This window comes from Coregonus clupeaformis, chromosome 17 (assembly GCF_020615455.1).
Source record: "Coregonus clupeaformis isolate EN_2021a chromosome 17, ASM2061545v1, whole genome shotgun sequence".
In the NCBI taxonomy this organism is placed as follows: domain Eukaryota; kingdom Metazoa; phylum Chordata; class Actinopteri; order Salmoniformes; family Salmonidae; genus Coregonus; species Coregonus clupeaformis.
The window spans coordinates 2,138,789-2,152,791 of NC_059208.1; the positions used below are offsets into that span (position 1 = coordinate 2,138,789).

Genomic DNA, 14,003 nt, shown 5'->3' on the forward strand with positions numbered 1-14,003 from the left:
CTCTCTCCATCTCTTTTCTGCAGGTCTGGAGGTCAGTAAGCAGAGGCTGCTGTCTGCCCAGCTTCTCTTCCTCCCTCCTGCCGTCTCAGAGAGAGAGAGAATCTCCTACCTCTCCTCCTGCATCTCCTTCGATTCCCCCCTCATGGTGAGTTCTCCCCCCACCTCCCCCTTGTTCCATTAAAATAACCTCAGGTTAGGTTAAATTGAAAATGTTGTTGTTTTGTGTGTGTGTCCTAGCTGCGCTCAGTAGGTGCGTTGCTAAAGTGTCTGGACAGGAGGAGAGTGGGAGTGGAGCTAGAGGACAGCAGTGTGGGAGTCCCCATCTTACAGTTCACACCTACACACTGTAAGACACACACACACACACACACACACAAAACATACAACACACACATACTGAATTTCATTTCTCTTACAGGAAAGACGTGGTGTATGTGGACCGGGATACTTACAGGTCAGTCCCCCTGGAGACAGACACAGACACAAACACACACACACACACTCTCTCTGCCATGTTTGTTGTGTGTGTTGCAGATCTTCAAGTCGGAGATGCACCCCTCTGTGTACAAGCTGCAGTCTGGGGAGAAGGAAGGGCTCAGTCTCTATGGTAACACACATTATGGGATGTTAATGCACTGATGTGATGTCAGTACATTCTCACACTCGCATTATGAGAAGCGATGATCTCTCAGGTGGGTTTCCTGTAGTGATGATGTCATGGGTGTCGGTGTCTCTGTTTCAGCGATACTGAATCACTGCAGGTGCAAGTTTGGCTCCAAACTGCTTCGGTGAGGAAAACCTGTACTCATGGTTAAAGTATCAGAAACCAACCACACACAGATCATATCTGAGAAACATAATCAATACCTCAGTACCTGTTCGTGGTGGTGCGTAGTCATAATCTATCCCTCCTTGTTCTGCTAGACATTGGTTATTGTGAAATACCCTCTCTCTCTCTCTCTCTCTCTCTCTCTCTCTCTCTCTCTCTGTCTCTGTCTCTGTCTCTGTCTCCTCTCTCCATCTCCTCTCTCTCTCTCTCTCTCTCTCTCTCCTCTCTCAGCCAGTGGTTTCTGAGGCCTACTCGTGACCTGGCAGTGTTGAACAGGAGACAGGAGGTTGTGAGATTGTTCTCCTGCCCACGCAATTCTGACTCCCTAAACACTTTGCAGGCCTCCCTACGCAACATCAGGAGCATCCCGGTAATCCTTGACCTGTAACCCTGACCCATGCAGGCCTCAATCTGCAACATCAGTGATGAGTATGAATTTGCTGTAATTAAGCATATTATTTATCCTGCTGTAGACTCTACTGTGTACGACGTCTCTGTCTCACACCAAAGTCTCTGACTGGCAGGGTCTCTACAAGGTAGGAGTTCTACGACCATTTATCTATGTGAATAGCGTGTCTGAGTGTGTACTAGACAAACTACTGTGCAGTGTGAATTGTTGTGTGAAGAGTGTGTGTGTGTGTGTGTGTGTGTGTGTGTCTGTGTGTTGTAGACAGTGTACAGTGCGGTGTGTATCAGGGACACAGTACGCTCCCTGCCTCAGTCCATCCAACTCTTCCAGGAGATCAGTGAGGGATTCTCAGATGACCTTTACTACACGTCAGGTGCAGCTCCCATGTTCTGTATGTCAATGTGTTTCGTTCTCATTTTGTTCTGTGATTTGTGTCTTGTACAGGTGGACTTTCAGGGCAGTTTAGCAGAAAACCGTTTCACCGTCAAACCCAATGTGGACCCTGCTATAGACGAGAGTGAGTGTTCATAACATTAGAGAATTCTGAAGGTTAGAGTTATGTTAGTTGAAGGTTAGGGTAAGGTTAGTTGAAGCTTAGGGTTATGTTAGCTGAAGCTTAGGGTAAGGTTAGTTGAAGTTTAGGGTTATGTTAGCTGAAGGTTAGGGTAAGTTTGTTGAAGGTTAGGGTTAGGTGATGGTTATGGTAAGGTGAAGGTTAGGGTCATCTTACTCACCTCCGTCTGCTCCCTCTGTCAGAGAAGAGGAGGATGATGGGACTGTCTGACTTCCTGACGGACGTGGCTCGCAGAGAGCTGGAGCACCTGGACGCCCGCATCCCCTCCTGCTGCGTCATCTACATCCCCCTGGTCTGACATCTACTATTACTGTCTGTCTACATCCCCCTGGTCTGACATCTACTATTACTGTCTGTCTACATCCACCTGGTCTGACATCTACTACTACTGTCTGTCTACATCCCCCTGGTCTGACATCCACTACTACTGTCTGTCTACATCCAACTTGTCTGACATCCACTACTACTGTCTGTCTATATCCCTCTTGTCTGACATCTACTACTACTGTCTGTCTACATCCCCCTGGTCTGACATCTACTATTACTGTCTGTCTACATCCCCCTGGTCTGACATCTACTACTACTGTCTGTCTACATCCCCTTGATCTGACTTCTACTACTACTGTCTGTCTACATCCCCCTGATATGGCATCCATCATGGGGTTACCCATCCCTGGTTTACATGCTAACAAGGATGCTAAATGCTAAACAAATAAATCTCAAATGTATCTTGCTGACTGTCAGGATCAATAGGATGCTGATGCTTTCTAAATATCCATAAAATGAGGTGAAGTTGTAATCTGGATGGCCTATAACATCAACATAATTTATTTATCTCTCTCTCTCTTTTTTTTTCTCTCTCTCTCTCTCTCAGATAGGGTTCCTGCTCTCGGTCCCTCGGTTGCCCAGCATGGTGGAGAAAGAGGACTTTGAGATAGAGGGCCTTGACTTCATGGTGCGTGTGTGATACATGCGTATGTGTGCTCACTGTGAGTATGTGTTTATGATGTGTGTATGTTCTCACTGTGTATGTATGGTGTTTGTGTGTGTGTTTAGTTTCTGTCTGAGGAGCGTCTGCACTACCGCAGTCAGAGAACCAAGAAGCTAGATGACCTACTGTGAGACCTACACTGTGACACCAAAGGTCAGGCTGTCAGCCCTCCCCTCTCTTTCTCTCACTCCTCTTCTCTCCTCTCTCCTCTCTCTTTCTCTTTGCCCTCTCTAAAATGGGGACACATATAATCCAGAAAAATTAATATCAGAATGGGCAATGTCAGAGACCAGAATATAAATATATATACCACAGGAGGTTGGTGGCACCTTAATTGGGGAGGACGGGCTCATGTTAATGACTGGAGCGGAATAGGTGGAATGGTATCAAATACATCAAACACATGGTTTCCAGGTGTTTGATGCCATTCCATTTGCTCCATTCCGGCCATTATTATGAGCCGTTCTCCCCTCAGCAGCCTCCTGTGATATATACATATAATGGTGTGTAAAGACAGTATGGACAGTATGTTAATAGAAAAGGGGTGTACAGCAGTAGTTATATATCGGATGAGCCTTGACTATAATACAGTATTTACATATGAAGTGGTAAAACAGTATGTAAACATTATTAAAGTGACCAGTGTTGAAATCGATCAAATTTCAATCAAATTTGAGTTATAAAGCCCTTTTTACATTAGCAGATGTCAAAAAGTGCTATACAGAAACCCAGCCTAAAACCCCAAACAGCAAGCAATGCAGATGTAGAAGCACGGTGGCTAGGAAAAACTCCATAGAAAGGCAGAAACCTAGGAAGAAACCTAGAGAGGAACCAGGTTCTGAGGGGTGGCCAGTCCCCTTCTGGCAGTGCCAGGTGGAGATTATAACAGTACATGGCCATTAAGGCCAGATTTTTCTCCAAGATGTTCAAACGTTCATAGATGACCAGCAGGGTCAAATAATAATCACAGTGGTTGTAGAGGTTGCAACAGGTCAGTACATCAGGAGTAAATGTCACTTGGCTTTTCATAGGTTGAAATAGCAGGTGTGGTAGAGAGAGAGAGTTGAAAACAGCAGGTCTGGGACAAGGTAGCACGTCCGGTGAACAGGTCATTGTGTAACGATCCCGGCAGTCTGAGTCGGGTCCTGTCTGGTGACTAGTGTTTCCTGTTCGTAGTCTCCAGTTTCCCGAGGGTTCGGGAACGCTCCGGGGAGCTCTCTTGTTTTCCGCACCTGCATCCCGTCAGCAATCTGCACACCTGGCCCTCATTATCACCCTTTTTAGGCTCTGGCCAAACATCCAGTTCCTGCCGGATCGTTAGCCATGAACAGTAGGTGTTCTGTGTATCAGTTTAGAGTTTTCTAGCGTGAGTTTTGTTATTTTGTACTTTGTTGAGTTTTTGTGTTCTTACCTCCGTTTTTGTTCCACCTGCAGTCACACGTCCGGAACCTTCACCCCACCTCTGCCTGATGGTCGGCGGCTGCCGAGCCATCACTGGACCCAGTACTGCACCCCCAACTACTCAACCACGCCGCCCGCTCTGTCCCTGGATTATTCTGCACCTTTTGTCGTATCTAATAAACCCTCACCTTCGTTCAACTCTCCTTGTCCTGGTCTGCTTTTGGGTTCTGGCTGAGGGAACTGTGACAGAACGATCCGGCCAAATATGAACCCAGCGGACCTGGACTCTGTTCGCCATGCCATTACCCAGCAGGAGAAGATGTTGGGCCATCATAGCATGGTACTACAGGAGATCGCGTTGTCAGTTCGGAACCTTTCTACCGGCCTGACGGAGGTCCAGAACCAACGCCAGTGTCCGGTGGAAGACTCACTACCGGTTTCACCCATCTCGCCTGCCGCTTCTGAAGTTGTGTCCCTCCGTGAGCCCAAGGTTCCGACGCCGGAGAAATATGAGGGGGAGCTGGGAAGATGCCGTTCCTTCCTTATGCAGTGTGGATTAGTGTTCGATCTACAGCCCTACTCTTATGCCACTGACAAGGCTAGGATAGCCTTTTTGATTGAGTTGCTGCGTGGTCGAGCGCTGGAGTGGGCTTCAGCCGTTTGGGAACGACAGGATCCCTGCATGGCTTCATACCAGGGGTTCACGGCCGAGATGAGGAAGCTCTTCGACCATTCCGTCCGAGGGAGGGACGCAGCTAGGCGTCTGTTTTCTCTTCACCAAGGAACTCGCAGCGTGGCCGACTTCGTGATCGAGTTCAAGACGTTGGCTGTGGAGAGTGGGTGGAACGAGGAGTCTTTGCAAGCGGCCTTTTACCAGGGCCTGTCGGAGCAGCTCAAGGATGAGTTGATCTCCTATCCGGAGCCTAGTGACCTGGACAGCTTGGTAGCCTTGTCTATTCGGGTGGATAATCGAGTCCGAGAGCGAAGGAGGGAGAAGCAATGGGGTCCGTCCAATCGATCAGCTTCTCAGTTCCCAGTCGGGTCGGGTGGTGGACCAGAACACGTCGATCATTCTCCACCACTAAGGATTAGTGGAGAGGACCCCTCTCCCGATTCTGAACCCATGCAAGTGGGGCGGCACGGGTTAACCAAGGAGGAGCGTCAACATAGACGTAAGACCAACTGCTGCCTCTACTGTGGTCGCTCGGGACATTACATCTCCACTTGTTCCCGGCGGTCGTCAAACTGCCCGGCTCGCTAAAGTTGGGAGGACTTTTAGCGAGCCAGTTTCAACCTCTCAGTACCTCTGTCAGACCCCGCTTCCCGGCTACCCTGGTGAACAGGAATCAGAGCTTAGCGCTTAACGCTTTTATCGATTCAGGTGCCGATGGAAGCTTTCTTGATGCCGAGTTGGTGGAACAGCTGGGGCTTTCCAAGGAGCAATTGCCGGAAGCCATTGAAGCGACCACTCTGAACGGCAGTAGTCTGGCACGTATCACGATGAGGACTGAACCGGTTAAGATGCGGTTGTCGGGGAATCATTCTGAGATGATTTCATTTTTCATTCTGCCGTCTTCCCATGTTCCTCTGGTCCTTGGATACCCCTGGCTGAAGAAACACAATCCCACGTTCGATTGGGTGACGGGCAAGGTAACGAGTTGGAGCCTTGATTGTCATGCTAACTGTCTCAAGACTGCCTGCCCCCATTCGGTTCCCAGTCAGGTGATTGAGGCTAAACCCCCAGATTTGTCCCTGGTTCCCGAGACATATCACGATTTGGGGGAAGTTTTCAGTAAGCAGAAGGCTCTGTCACTTCCTCCCCACCGACCATATGATTGTGCCATCAACCTGGTTCCTGGAGCTGTCTACCCCAAGGGAAGGTTATACAGTATCTCCCGACCTGAACGTGAGGCGTTGGAGACCTACATCAAGGAGTCCCTAGCTGCTGGTCTCGTTCGTCCCTCGTCATCACCCCTGGGGGCAGGATTCTTCTTTGTGGGAAAGAAGGATGGCTCTCTTCGACCGTGTATTGATTATCGGGGGTTGAATGACATCACGGTCAAGAACAAGTATCCCCCTGCCCTTGATGAGTTCTGCCTTCGACTCCTTACAGGGTGCTACAGTGTTCACCAAGCTAGACCTACGCAATGCGTATCACCTGGTCCGGATCAGAGAGGGGGACGAGTGGTTGACGGGTTTCAATACACCGATGGGTCACTCGAGTATCAGGTGATGCCGTTTGGACTGACCAATGCTCCAGCGGTATTCCAGAGTATGGTGAACGACGTCCTGAGAGATATGATCGGTCTCTTCGTGTTTGTTTACCTGGATGACATTCTGATCTTCTCGAAGGAACCTTCCGACCACGTCCAGCATGTCCGGCAGGTTCTGCAGCGATTGTTGGAGAATCGCCTGTTCGTGAAGGCCGAGAAGTGCGAGTTTCACGCCCACACTACATCCTTTCTCGGGTACATCATCTCCAGGGGTGAGATTAGGATGGATCAGGAGAAGGTTAGAGCGGTTCTGGAATGGGTCCAGCCTGGTACGAGATTGCAACTCCAGAGATTTTTGGGGTTTGCGAATTTCTACCGCAGATTCATCCGGGATTACAGCCGTGTGGCCGCTCCATTAACTGCCTTGACTTCCAGTATCAGGACCTTCAAGTGGAATCCGGAGGCGGATCGAGCGTTTCTGGATTTGAAGAGGCGATTCACCAACGCACCGATTCTCTCTCAACCGGACACGGCCCGTCAGTTCGTCGTTGAAGTGGACGCGTCTGATGTGGGAGTTGGCGCTATCCTGTCGCAGCGATGCTCCACGGACAGTAAACTCCATCCCTGCGCCTACTACTCTCGTCGCCTTTCGCCTGCAGAGAGGAATTACGATGTGGGTAACCGGGAGCTTCTCGCGGTGAAACTTGCCTTGGAGGAGTGGCGCCACTGGTTGGAGGGGCGGAGCAACCGTTTATTGTCTGGACTGACCACAAGAATCTTGCTTACGTGCAATCGGCTAAACGTCTCAACTCCCGTCCAGGCCAGGTGGGCGTTGTTTTCGGACGATTCAAGTTTGCCCTGACGTTCCGACCTGGATCTAAGAACGGCAAGGCGGACGCCTTGTCCCGGATGTTCTCCAAGACGGAGGAGAGTGGGTCCAAGACCGAGACTATTCTCCCCCGGAACTGCGTCGTGGGAGCAGTGATGTGGAAGATTGAGGAGGAGGTGCTGGCGGCCCTTCGGACTCAGCCCGGTCCCGGTAACGGTCCACCCGGTCGGTTGTTTGTGCCTGAGTCGGTTCGTCCTGCTGTCCTCAAATGGTCCCACGCCAGCAAGATGGCCTGTCACCCCGGCGTGGCTCGGACTATGGCGTTTCTTCGCAGACGTTTTTGGTGGCCTGCCATGGCCGAGGATACTCGGGGGTTTTGTTGCTGCCTGTCCAGTGTGTGCGCAGAATAAGAGTACCAATCGGCCCAGCTCTGGACTACTTCACCCCCTTCCTATTCCCCGGCGTCCATGGTCGCATCTGGCCCTGGACTTCGTCACGGGGTTGCCCGCTTCTGAGGGGAACACGGTCGTTCTGACTATCGTGGACAGATTCAGCAAGTTCGCCCACTTTGTGCCTATTGCCAAGCTTCCCTCTGCCTCGGAGACGTCCGAGATCCTGGTTAGGGAGGTTTTCAGGGTCCACGGTTTGCCCAGGGATATCGTTTCCGACCGTGGCCCTCAGTTTACCTCTGCTGTCTGGAAGTCCTTCTGTTTGGCCATTGGAGCTACAGTCAGTCTCACATCTGGTTTTCACCCCCAATCCAATGGTCAGGCGGAGAGAGCCAACCAGAGGATGGAATCCACGCTACGCTGTCTGGTCTCTTCTAACCCCACCTCCTGGGCCTCTCAGTTGCCTTGGGTTGAGTATGCCCACAATACTCTCCCTACATCTGCCACTGGGATGTCTCCCTTCCAGTGCCTGTATGGCTACCAACCTCCCCTGTTCCCTTCTCAGGAGAAGGAGCTATCAGTGCCTTCTGTTCAGGCTCATATTCGTCGTTGCCACCGGACCTGGCATCGGGCCAGAAAGGCACTCCTTAGAGGTTCGGATCGGTATCAGCGCCAGGCGAATCGTCGCCGGATCCCCGCTCCCACCTATACCATCGGAGATAGGGTTTGGTTGGCCACACGGGATCTTCCGTTACGGACTGAGTCTAGGAAGTTGTTACCGAAGTTCATTGGTCCGTTTGTGGTGGAGAAGGTGATCAATCCGGTGGCAGTTCGACTCAAACTACCGAGGACGCTCAGAGTCCATCCCACCTTTCATGTCTCCTGCCTCAAGCCTGTCTTCCTCAGTCCTCTGTTGCCTCCTCCGCCTCCTCCTCCTCCTCCTCGGATGATCGGAGGTGGTCCTGCCTACACGGTGCGTCGCATCATGGATTCCAGACGGCGGGGCCGGGGTTTCAGTATCTCGTGGACTGGGAGGGGTATGGTCCTGAAGAGAGGAGTTGGATTCCGCGGCGACAGGTCCTAGATGCTGACCTCATCAGGGATTTCTACCGCCTCCATCCTGGCGCTCCGGGAGGTCCGCCCGGTGGCGTTCGTCGGAGGGGGGGTACTGTAACGATCCCGGCAGTCTGAGTCGGGTCCTGTCTGGTGACTAGTGTTTCCTGTTCGTAGTCTCCAGTTTCCCGAGGGTTCGGGAACGCTCCGGGGAGCTCTCTTGTTTTCCGCACCTGCATCCCGTCAGCAATCTGCACACCTGGCCCTCATTATCACCCTTTTTAGGCTCTGGCCAAACATCCAGTTCCTGCCGGATCGTTAGCCATGAACAGTAGGTGTTCTGTGTATCAGTTTAGAGTTTTCTAGCGTGAGTTTTGTTATTTTGTACTTTGTTGAGTTTTTGTGTTCTTACCTCCGTTTTTGTTCCACCTGCAGTCACACGTCCGGAACCTTCACCCCACCTCTGCCTGATGGTCGGCGGCTGCCGAGCCATCACTGGACCCAGTACTGCACCCCCAACTACTCAACCACGCCGCCCGCTCTGTCCCTGGATTATTCTGCACCTTTTGTCGTATCTAATAAACCCTCACCTTCGTTCAACTCTCCTTGTCCTGGTCTGCTTTTGGGTTCTGGCTGAGGGAACTGTGACACATTGTTCCATAGCTGCAGGCAGAAGAGTGGAAACTGGAGCAGCAGCACGACCAGGTGGACTGGGGACAGCAAGGAGTCATCAGGCCAGGTAGTCCTGAGGCATGGTCCTAGGGCTCAGGTCCTCCGGGATGGGAGGGAGAGAGTCTAAGGTGCAGGGTAGATTACCGGGTGGTATCCAGTTAGTAACAGTGTCTAAGGTTCAGGGCAGGGTACTGGGCGGAGGCCTGCTAGTGGTGACTGTTTAACAGTCTGATGGCCTGGAGATAGAAGCTGTTTATCAGTCTCTCAGTCCCAGCTTGGATGCACCTGTACTGATTCTCTTCAGGAGAATCTCTAGCAACTGGATTTAGCTAAATATTTTCTGGATGATTTAGCACACATAGCACCTTTTTTCCTAAGAGTTTATCTAGAACCTAAAAGGGTTCTTTGGCTGACCCCATAGGAGAACCCTTTGAATTACCCTTTTTGGTTCCAGGTAGAACCCTTTTGGGTCCACAGAGGGTTTTACATGGAACCCGAAAGGGTTCTACCTAAAAACCAAAAAGGGTTCTACCTGGAACCAAAAAGGGTTCTCTTATGGGGGACAGTAGAGGTCTTCACGTGTCCATAAAGTTGGACCCGTTCCGAAATGTACCTGGGACTTTCCCACACAAACCCGATATGCATAAATAACGGGCCCAAGGACAACTAGACCTGTTCCGTATAGATCGGGTCAGATCCAGACCCAGTCCGGTCCGAGTGAGGGAAGCAGCAGAAAAGTCTTTTTTTAGCTACTTTATTAACCAGAGCTGATACTGTGCGAGAGGAGGGAGAGAGGTGGGGCTCTAGCAGACGGGGGAGGGGCCGTACTGTGAGACAGTGACATGGAGGGAGGAGGGAGGGAGAGACGAGGGACAGCAACCAATCAAGACTAATAGCTGCCATAGCTAGGTTATCTATCATCTAATATGATTACGTAGTACCTGTCTTGGACTGAATCAAACCAAGACGAGAAGCTAGTTAAGCTAGCTAACCCTTAGCTAGCTAGGCTAACTGATGCTGCAGTGCATGCACTTTCTCATCCTACAGTTACAAATAACAACAACTCCATTCAGAATATTAAGTAGCAGCCTGCCTACCTGTTGGCTCTTTTAATTACGTCATTTTAATTCCATCTTCCGTTGATTAGATATCTCCTAACTTTTGCCACACATGGAGACTATGACTGTAACCTATTGCCACTTTGATTACTTATGATTGGCCAACAACAAGCTACACGCACCAATCCCCACTCTCCTGACAAGCAAGATCAGCAGCAGCAGCATAAATTATACAATTTCTCTCTCTCTCTCTACTGCAGCAGTCACGTTCGGATCTGTACAGGCCGTTCCGGACAAGTCAGTTAAAATTACACATACCCGAGACCCGTAACAATTATATCAGATCCGACTCAGACCTGTGACCTTATTTTTGGATTTCTGGATCCGGACCAGCTCGGGTCTCGGGTATTCGGGTACAGGTGGACCCGTGAAGATCTCTAGGGGACAGCCGAAGAAACCCTTTTGGAACTATTTTTTCTAAGAGTGTAGACCATACTCTCTGCATGTCTGAATCGCTCTGTCTCTGTCTCTGTCTCTGTCTCTGTTTCTCTCTCTCTCTCTCTCTCGCTCTCGCTCTCGCTCTCGCTCTCGCTCTCGCTCTCGCTCTCTCTCTCTTTCTATGTCTCAGACATGGAGACAGCGGTGATGACACAGCTGCAGACCACAGTGCTGGAGAGAAGCGCCTGTCTGTACAAGGTGTGTGTCTTTATGTGGTATCTCTGTGTACACGCTTACCTTTTTGTGGGATTATGCTACATCTGTGTGTGTGTGTGTCTGTGTGTGTGTGTGTAGGTTCTGGCTCTGAGTGCTGAGCTGGACTGTCTGATGGCACTGAGCCACGCCTCCCAGGAGTACGGATACACCAGCCCCACTCTGGCCAACCACCGCAGGATAACACTCAGACAAGCCAGGTACACACACTCAGACCCCATCCCAGCTGCCTGTATGAAGCCCTAGGCTCCCAGGGAGGAGGTTAGAGAGGCGGATAAGGGTTGTTGTTGCTCAGATCTCTCTCTCTCTCTCTTTCTCTCTCTCTCTCTCTCTCTCTCTCTCTCTCTCTCTCTCTCTTTCTCTTTGTCAGACACCCTCTATTGGAGTTGTGTTCTCCTGTGTTTGTGTCTAACTCCTTCCTGAGTTCTGAGACTCGGGGACGGGTCAAGATCATCACCGGACCCAACTCATCTGGCAAGAGCATCTACCTCAAACAGGCAAGGATGGACACACACTCACTCACTCACTTAATCTCACACACACACACACAGACACAGACAGGCAGAAAGTGTCAAAGACAGATACACTCCTTGAGTTGTTTCAGGATAGATGATGTTTTTATCTTCCTTCTGATTGGCTGTGTCAGGTGGGTCTGATTGTGTTCATGGCTCTGATTGGTTCTGACATGCCAGTGAAGGAGGCAGAGATTGGTCTGGTGGACGGAATCTTCACACGCATGCAGATCAGAGAATCTGTGTCTGTAGGCCTCAGCACCTTCATGATAGACCTCAACCAGGTACACATAAACACACACACACACTACACATACATACACACATACACACATACACACTACACACTACACACTACACACTACACACACACACATACACACATACACACACTACACATGCACACACACTACACATTCACACACACACACACACATACACACACACATATACACACTACACACACATACACACTACACACACACTGCACACTACACACACACATACACACATAAACACACACGCACACACTACACACACACACACTACACCAGTGGTGGAAAACGTACCAAATTGTCATACATGAGTAAAAGTAAAGATACCTTAATAGAAAATGACTCAAGTAAAAGTGAAAGTCATGGAGAGAGAGAGAATTAGAGGGAGCATACTTACATTCACACAGGACATCAGATAAGACAGGAAAATTACACAAGATATAACAGACTGACCCTAGCCCCCCGGCACATAGACTATTGCAGCATAGATACTGGAGGCTGAGACGGGGGGGTCGTGGGACACTGTGGCCCCGTCCGTCGATACCCCCGGACAGGGCCAACCAGGCAGGATATAAATACTACTTGAGTAAAATTCTAAAAGTATTTGGTTTTAAATGTACTTAAGTATCAACATTTCATATAATTGCTCAAATATATTTAAAGATCAAGATGCACTATTCAGAAATCGCTCTGCCATTTCCTGGTTGCAAAAACTCTAATAGTTCACCAAATTTCAGTTTATGTGACAAAACAAGCAGTCATTGTGTAGACAATCATTGTACCATCTAAACCGCTGTGAAATATATTTTATATAACCAAAACTATTGTATATTCAGCTGTTTGAAGCTGGTGTACAAAACCAAAAGTAAAAGACGCAAAAATAAAACTTCAGAACGCAAAGCATAGAAATAGAACACATAGAACAGATCTAGCGCATCTTAGACTTGCTTTCAACGGGAATGAAAGATCTATAACTCACATTTCAATGTGAATTTGGTCAGGTCACCCAAAAAGTTACATATTGTAGCTTTAAGTATCAAAAGTAAAAGTATAAATCATTTCAAATTCCTTATATTAAGCAAACCAGATGGCACACATAAAAAAATATATTAAAAAAAGATGGATAGCCAGGGGCACACTCCAACACTCAGACATAATTTACAAACAAAGCATGTGTTTAGTAAGTCTGCCAGATCAGAGGAAGTAGGGATGACCAGGAATGTTCTCTTGCTAAGTGCGTGAATTGGACCATTTTCCTGTGCTGCTAAGAATTCAAAATGTAACAAGTACTTTTGGGTGTCAGGGAAAATGTATGGGAGTAAAAAGTACATTATTTTCTTTAGGAATGTAGTGGAGTAAAAGTAAAAGTTTTCACAAATTTAAATAGTAAAGTAAAATACAGATACCCCCCAAAAAATGACTTAAGTAGTACTTTAAAGTATTTTTACTTAAGTACTTTACACCACTGAACTACAGACACACATGCATTTACCTATTATCAGTGTGTCATGTACGTGTGTGTCTGTGTCTGTGTCTGTGTCTGTGCTACAGATGGCTCATGCTCTGAACCACAGCAGCGGTCACTCACTGGTCCTGATTGATGAGTTTGGGAAAGGAACTAACACGGTGAGAGAGAGAGGGAAAGAGGGATGGAGGAGAAAGGTCTCCCTTACACTGCCCAGTTATTTGCCTTTCTTTGTGTCTTTCTATGCTCCAGTATTTCAATGTGGGTCCAAGTAAACTGTTGAACTGTTTCTCCCCAGGTGGATGGGCTTTCCCTTCTGGCGGCATCTATCTCTCATTGGCTGAAAAGAGTTCCGGCCAAGGTTCCTCACATCCTATCATTTCATTCTTAAATGGAAGAAGTTTGGAACCACCCAGACTCTTCCTAAAGCTGGCCGCCCAGCCAAACTGAGCAATCGGGGAGAAGGGCCTTGGTCAGGGAGGTGACCAAGAACCTGATGGTCACTCTGACAGATCTCCAGAGTTCCTCTGTGGAGATGGGAGAACCTTCCAGAAGGACAACCATCTCTGCAGCACTCCACCAATCAGGTTTTTATGGTAGAGTGGCCAGACAGAAGCCACTC

General features: G+C 49.1%; 1 protein-coding gene across 1 annotated transcript; it reads left to right on the forward strand.

Annotated features, from left to right (window-relative positions):
• The first annotated feature begins 424 nt into the window (after positions 1-424).
• LOC121543889 (mutS protein homolog 5-like) lies at positions 425-13,826 on the forward strand. The gene is given in 15 exon segments (XM_045226610.1): positions 425-454; positions 535-607; positions 743-788; positions 1,061-1,199; positions 1,303-1,365; positions 1,500-1,755; positions 1,995-2,104; positions 2,687-2,767; positions 2,869-2,956; positions 11,047-11,114; positions 11,211-11,329; positions 11,500-11,626; positions 11,776-11,925; positions 13,468-13,542; positions 13,680-13,826. Coding segments are annotated over 14 exon segments (1,473 nt in total). The 5' UTR covers positions 425-454; positions 535-549; the 3' UTR covers positions 13,773-13,826.
• Positions 13,827-14,003: the final 177 nt, after the last annotated feature.